Raw genomic sequence first — 7,628 nt, 5'->3', positions numbered from 1 at the left:
AAATATATATTTTTATATCTATATAGACAGGGCTTGAAATGGACCGAAACGCACCGGATCGTCGTTCCGGTTCATAAAATCACCAAAATGATCGTTCCGTCTCGTGGTAAAATTAATTTGACCGCCTGAGCTACATATGTCATATACTTATAAAATTTAACTCATTTATTTTTATACAATAGATACACATACAATTAACTATGTTAAGAGCGTACATAATGAAACGGCAAATAATTTTCAACTGTATGTGGAACGAAATTTCGGCCACGTTGCCATTCGGGGAGCGATAGTCGAGGTGTCCGCAGTCCGCACGTCGATTTGTTTTGTCATGGCGTCGGATGAAAATATTCTTAAATCGTGTAATAGTCCAGTCAAATTAGATCGAAAAATACGTTGTGGTTGCAAAAGGTCGGGTAGAAGATTTTTTTTTTAAATTTGTATATATGGTAATGAGTGACAAGAAAACGAGTTTTGCCAATTCGGATGACTTCGGCACAACTTTTGGCGGGCAAAAAACCGCAAAATTTTGGGTTTTTTTTTGGTTATTACCGTCATCAATAATTAATTATAACAATTATTTATAACATCCTCTCTATTTGGCCATGGAAAGATTAAATTGTGTGGTATTTTGGAGAAGAATATTCAGTTGAAGGAAGTGGTCACAGTATTCAACAATCCAGATGCCAGCACTGATGAAATAGCTGTAGCAGGAGAACATGAACTTATGAAGTTGTACAGTGATGCCTGTAGACCTGAGGAAACACTGGACACTGCGTTATCGGCTATTCATGAAATCGGCCAAACAGATTAAATTTAATCTATCAAGACTACCACCAACTCGAGACGCAACGCGACACCATTCGCTGAGATCCTACTACCAAATACAAACTTGGCTTCGCAATGTTAAAAAACCAGAAGATTGGGGGTGGCAGCGAACCAGCAATGGCCTAATACCCGTGGAGATCATTAAAGATCCAGCGCCTGAAAAAATACTGAAAGTACTTTCTTGTGCATGCAAGAAGGGGTGCAGTAAAGCATGTACTTGCCGAAAATCAGGGATGAACTGTTCGTCAATTTGCAAGAACTGCAGTGGAGTAAATTGTGAAAATGTAGCAGATATTTCTGGATTGGAGGAAGAGGACGCTGAAGAAGATGACTTTTATACTCAAGCAGAACTTCCCAGTAATGAACAGGTAATGGATGATATGAAATTAATATATATATGTAATATCTCTCCATTCTTTTCAAATTAATGGAATATATATATAGTTTTATAGGATAATGATCTCAACGTGGGAGCTGCATTGCAAGACTTTGACGACGTAAAACCTTTGCCTACTCCACCTCACCAAAGCGGCAGAAACGGTTAAAAAATTAAGATGTTTGGTGAATATTATTATTCTGTACATATTAACATTTGTTTTGCAATCATTACTAAAACTATGAATATACTTTATTTGTAAGATCTTAAGTTTAGATTAGTATTTCTTCTCATTAAAATTAGATTTTTACTAAAACACGTGTTTTCAACAGCAAATATCTCATAAACGGTTAAAGATGGAAAAAACTTGTTTATAAATATTTTTAGGAAATTTAATAAGCTTTAATTATGTGTAAAACAATATTTTTGTACGATCAACCGTTTTTGAGATATAAGTGAAAAACCAAAAAAACACCCAAAATTTTGCGGTTTTTTGCCCGCCAAAAGTTGTGCCGAAGTCATCCGAATTGGCAAAATTCGTTTTCTTGTCACTCATTACCATATATACAAATTAAAAAAAAATCTTCTACCCCACCTTTTGCAACCATAAAGGACAGATTGACTGGACTATAAAGATGACTAAAAAACTTTACGTATGTACTTAAAAAAGAAAACATGTCAATGAATATACTATTATTATTACGAATATAATAATAAACATAACATAAAAAGGACGCATGTTGAATTTTATGACAAATTATATTTCGTTCAGCTCGCGTCATTTGCACAATCCGCGCATCGCCTAGTAAAGATTTTTTTAGACCATGCCTCAGCTGAGGTATAGCCTTAATTATCGAGCACTCCGGTTCGTAAAAGTTTTTATTTCGACCGTTGTATGTAGATGGACTTAAGAGACTTTAAGCACAACATTTCTCGTGGTATTGAAAATTCGGTGGGGGTGGCCCAGGCTAGAATCATTGGTGCCCCACCCCCTACCCATTACTAAGATAAAAGGCAATGTGACGCTATACAAGCATTTTCCAAATTCCAAATTTCCAAAGCCGGGAGATACGGGGTTCGATTCCCCGTCGGGGTGGCTTACTTTTTTCAAAAAAAGATTTTTTCTATTGGTTATAATATACTCTCTCAGAAAATGTTTTTCAAAATTATATATGTTCAATAATCAGAATGATATATTCTTAAATCTTGTGAATTATTCGTTGAATAAAAGAAATAGTTAAGTATAATACTATAATTTTACGCCAAATAAGCAAAAAATACTATAATTTCAGCATTATAAAAATACGACAAGACTTCCAAAATTTACTTGTAGCTAACTTAATCAGAAGAATATGGCTCCTTTTTTGAGCTTCACTTTTATATACCAATGCCCTATCTATATAGGAAAGTTTACTACAACATCTTTTGATAAATACCCACTGTAATTCGTAGGAAAATAATACACGGTAATAACAGTTTTCTAACTTTTATTCTTGTAAGTATATAATTACATATATAAGTTTAACATGAACATAGTATATAATATTGGGTATTCATTTTCTTTACAATTTAATTTGTGGTTGAAAGTCATGCTAGTTTAAATAAATCGTAGCCACCTAAATATTATATAAACATGAAATATTCGGACGCAGTAGCGAAGACTCCATACTTAACTATTTGTTTATTACAAGAAATAAAGAAATCAAGAAGTCAGACTTAAGTCCGATTTTCCTGTACATGTCGCAATAGTGCAAAATAACTGTATGAAGCTCGAAGTATCTGAAAAATAAAATGTTTTTTAGTTGTAATTTCGGTAGGTAGTGCGTTCAATGAATGTTATGTGGGTTCCTAATATAATTCCGCTGATTCATTGACACATCAAAAACATGACATCAAAAGCTCGACGGTTTTACTCGCCTTATGCTTATCACCAACAAACGACTAATAAACAAGTACTTACCAAATATATTCGATTTTTTTATAATAGCGAAAGTTATAAAAGGTGTAATATCTTCTGATAGGTTACATGTCAATATATGTAAGTATGGAATTCGCCGTATCATAGTTGAGATTAAAAAATGGCGCGTTGCTCGTGGAACATTTCATCGCGTGTACGTATGTTACAAAACCATTTAGATGTGACGCATGTTTGCAGACAGTAATGATCCAATTTTATTAGATTCAATAAGAACATTAATTTGGTATTTGTACGACGTGACAGTTAGGGGCACCTGTCAGAATTTTATAGAAATTATACGATATGAAAGTGACGAAGTGTGGAGGTAAGCTGTTAAGATCCGACATAAATAGTGCACACTAAACTTTGTCAGTCAAACGTATTTGTTTTCATTGAACTAAGACTACAATATGTAGATAGTGTTTGTTAGTTTTAAAAATTTAATTAAGGCCCTGTCTAATCCAAGTTGTCCAAGCCATAGTAGATAACAAAAAATGTTCGTTTATCTATACAATATCGAAAATCATGCCATTAAACCATACGTCATAATTCAGGATATTTTAAAGATGTTTTTACCGATTTTAGTTTGATTTAGGTAGGGCTTAATGAATTAAAAGAAACTAACCATCACCATCTGTAATATTATTCATTATTAGTTCAACGGAAACCAATCAGTATGATTGAAAAGTGTGCACTATTTTTGTCGGATCGCCCATAGCAAACCTAAACTACGGTTTGGTTAGGTATGGTTTAATTGGACTAGCACCATCTGCAAATTGTATGCTTTGTTCGATGACAACAGGTAAGTATGACTGACAAAGTTTACTGTGTTGAAATGGTGCAGACGAGACGAGTTTAAATGTGCCAGCCGGCTGGTGCCGTTGGTTTGGTATGGTTGTCTGATGAATCGACTATTTGTTTCAAGTCTGTGATAAATAAATAAATATAGCGTCAATTAATTAATATATGTATTACATACAGCCAAGAAAGTAGGAAGAGACATCGAACAGAATTGACCCACAGTATAATTGATTGGCAATTTCGCTCCTTCGCGCAATATCCAAAGACTTTTCTTGAAACGACTGCTTTCATTATACCAATCACAACTGTATGAGGCCAATAGAAGTTTGTCACTCTGTAACCAATTACATTGTATTATAATATACCCATCTACTCGTCACTAATAATTATAATCAATATCTTCCACACATCATATCACAGGGGCTCCCAACCTTTATTATGCACCGCAAACCTAGGAAATGTTTAAATAATATTCGCACACTAACTTGGTTCCATGAATAAACAGAAATAATAAATGAATAACAGAACGGTGATATAACAGAACAGCGATAATCGTAACTTTGAAAATTCAGAACAGTGGTAAAATTGAAATTGTTTAGATTTTTAATAACACAGGTTTTCAATACGCCGTAAAAATCAAATAATATAGTTTGTGCTTTCCTAATCGCTGGAAAGCCTCAATTTTAAATGGGACTCAACTCGGTGTTACATCAAGCTATATCTTGTCTTAATAAATCTAGTATGTTCGAAATGCTTGGGTGACTTCAACGATATAATGAGTTTAATAAATTTTTATATTTTATAAAAATAGTTTCTTCGTGTTCTCTTTATTCATGTTTTGTATGTTTTGATCAGAAATGCTGTTGAGATCATAGACAATTTCGGAAGGAAGAGCTAAAAACGAACCCGAGAAACGAAGTACCCATATATTATATTTTGTCATAATTGGGCCCAATATTTATAAATACGTCGCTGGACAACGATGTCTGTATTATACATACATTTCCACTTCGTCACACACCCTGAAATGCCAATTGACACCTAGACTGCTGGAACCCCAGTTTTGAAAGCCCTGATATAGAAGCAAATTACAGCCTAGAAATTAATGTTACTGATATTAGCCCGAAACGCATTGAATGGCAAATTACGTTGATAAGCCAAAATAGCATCCATATATCAGAATATGTAACCAAGTTTACGAGATATTGAGGCAACGTTTCAACCGAAGTCAGAATTCTTGCAATTGAAAAAAAAACAAGATTTCCTGATAATTATTTTTAATATATTTTAATTGTCTATCAATTAAATGCATAGTTAATTATAAAATATAAATATTATACTTAATGTTAAACATTCATAACAAAAAATATTCTGTGCATTGTAGTTTTTTCATAATACCTACTCTATTTTTCACGTTTTTTTTATTAAAATCAGCATTATAAAAATATGACAACACTGCTTCTCATAAAAACTTTGAAAACTGTTTGACGTACAAGTATAGACAGTTCATGCGGTGCGTAACACGCTTTCCACCTCTAGGCTGCGCGCACACGGCAAAGCGACTGCGCGCAGACGGCAAAGCGAAGTTTCGGATTCATCCGCCAAACATCGTTTGCGGGTCGAATGCGTTTTGTTTGCGTTTCGTTTACGGCGATATATCGACGATGCTGTCCAAACATCTGGACAGAGAAAACACAGTTTTCAAGGAGATTCATAAACGCCTTTTTTTTGAAACTGCACCCTGCTGCGAGAGTATTTATTTCTCATTACAGTGGTGTACAAGGGTAAATAAATCAATATAAAATCAGTACATAATATTGCATTATACCTACATTTATTTTCCCACTATTGCTTCTTTTGGAGCTGGACTGTTTTATATCGAAAGCGTTTTGAAAATTACCTATTATTGTGCCTATTATGTATCATCATAAACTTTGTCTGATCAATACTATCGACCGAGGGTACTTGATGGAGTTTGAATTTAAATTCTAATTGATTTAAGTTTTGTACTATTATTATTTATTAATACAATAAAAAAAAAGATTATAAGTTAATACACGAAGAAAGGGTAAAAACCTTATTACCTAGATACCCACTAAGTAAAGGATGAAGTATAAAAACATAATATTGTGAATAATTTGAATACTTGCATTGTTTCTAAAAACTTGTTGTAAATACTATTAATACATTCGGTAGGTAAGCAGTTTTACAAAATAAAATAAAAAGTTTTGACACAGCACAGCTATGAGAAGAAGTATTTCATCAGAAGAAAGGCTCGCCATAACTAGAGGGTAAACTAAACCATTATATTTCTTTTGTAGTTATTTAATTTTTTATTTTTATTAGTTGACACTTTTATTTTAATAACTATATTAAAAACATACATTTTACACAAAAACAAGACTTTAAAATTAAAATGTGAATATCTGCAAAAAAAAAATTAAACCAAATTATCTTCAAACAAGGTTGTATGAGTTATTTCCTTATTGGGATATGGTATCGAAATGTTTCGTGCGCATATACCTTATTTACCTACTAGCGTTAATAGGCCGATAAACAGTCAAATTTAGGTTGCAGACACACGGCATTGCAGTCGACATGTGCGTCAACTGAATCACTAATTCGATTTGTTTTATCCAATTGTCTGATTCTAATCAGATGCAATTGGTATCAATAATAATACCCTGCGTCGACGCACGTCGACTGCAATGCCGTGTGTCTGCAGCCTTAATTGTGTAAGTACAACGATTTGTAACATTCCATGCATCTCGGCTTTAAAAAATTTATAATACACATACTTGATGTATTACTTCGTTCCCGTGCCAATAAAATAAGAATGACTGCATCATTATTGCTGTTAGATATTCAAGCATTATACACTGTCTTATGCTGAATCCATACTGAAATAACGAAAAAATGTTAACTGGTATTAATAAAAATAATATTATTTTTGTAATAATTATTATGTAATTATTACCTACACAATTTAATACAAATAAATCAACGCAAATATAAGTACCAGTGTGGCTTGGAATCCAAAAAAACAGAGCATCATTGAACAAGCCAGGAATTTCATTAGCATTACTGGGCTAATTATGGCATTCAAATCTTTGGTGTAGCTGAAAAAATATCAGAGGATTTAATTTGAAATACTTCAAGCCTTCACGATAAATAATGATGACAATGGCAGAGTGGGGTAGATCACTACTAGTTTTGATACAGTCTACGTGACGTTGATGATGCATGACTTAAACCTTAAAGAATTAGATAAAAAAACTGGGATTTGGCACAACTTCGATCCTCGGTTGTGCATCATGATTTTTTTTCGTTTCCTTTGGCGTATAATCACCACTCTATAATTTAGTCAACTCTTACAGTGTCATCATCACCATCAGCCTGAATCTATCCACTGCCGGATGAAGGCCTCTCCTAGCTGAGTCCACTTCTCTTGGTCCTGTGCGTTGCGTTACCACGTACTTCCACAAAACTTTATCATTGCATCGATCCAGCGGCCTCTAAGTCTACCGCGCGGACGTTTTGTACCTCTTGGATGCCACTGGATGACTAAATTTGTCCAACGATTGTCCCTTCTTTGAGCTATGTGTCCAGCCCATTTCCATTTGAGGTTTATATCAAACTCAATTACATCGCAAACCCTTGTCTGTTCCT

General features: G+C 33.7%; 1 protein-coding gene across 1 annotated transcript; it reads right to left on the bottom strand.

Moving 5' to 3' along the window:
- Positions 1 to 2,917: 2,917 nt before the first annotated feature.
- LOC147074574 (odorant receptor 10-like) lies at positions 2,918 to 6,832 on the bottom strand. The gene is made up of 3 exons (XM_085943986.1): positions 6,758 to 6,832; positions 4,138 to 4,293; positions 2,918 to 2,980 (listed from the first exon to the last, which is right to left on the bottom strand). The coding sequence occupies exons 1-3, from the start codon at positions 6,830 to 6,832 to the stop codon at positions 2,918 to 2,920; spliced, it is 294 nt and encodes a 97-aa protein (XP_085800112.1).
- Positions 6,833 to 7,628: the final 796 nt, after the last annotated feature.

The sequence above is a fragment of the Rhyacophila brunnea genome, unplaced genomic scaffold (genome assembly GCF_057557595.1).
Source record: "Rhyacophila brunnea isolate RB1 unplaced genomic scaffold, BYU_Rbru_1.0 scaffold_16, whole genome shotgun sequence".
Taxonomy (NCBI): Eukaryota; Metazoa; Arthropoda; class Insecta; order Trichoptera; family Rhyacophilidae; genus Rhyacophila; species Rhyacophila brunnea.
Note: the sequence above shows the minus strand (reverse complement) of the source record. Positions and strands in the feature narration are given on the sequence as shown.

Bases quoted from the DNA above. Each gene is read 5' to 3' on its own strand.
- LOC147074574 (XM_085943986.1), bottom strand. From the start codon at position 6,832: ATGCTTGAATATCTAACAGCAATAATGATGCAGTCATTCTTATTTTAT. The intron at 4,294-6,757 runs GTATGTGTATTA...AATTGGTTACAG, and splicing joins GGAACGAAGTAATACATCAA to AGTGACAAACTTCTATTGGC. The intron at 2,981-4,137 runs GTATGTAATACA...TTTATTTTTCAG, and splicing joins CTCTTCCTACTTTCTTGGCT to ATACTTCGAGCTTCATACAG.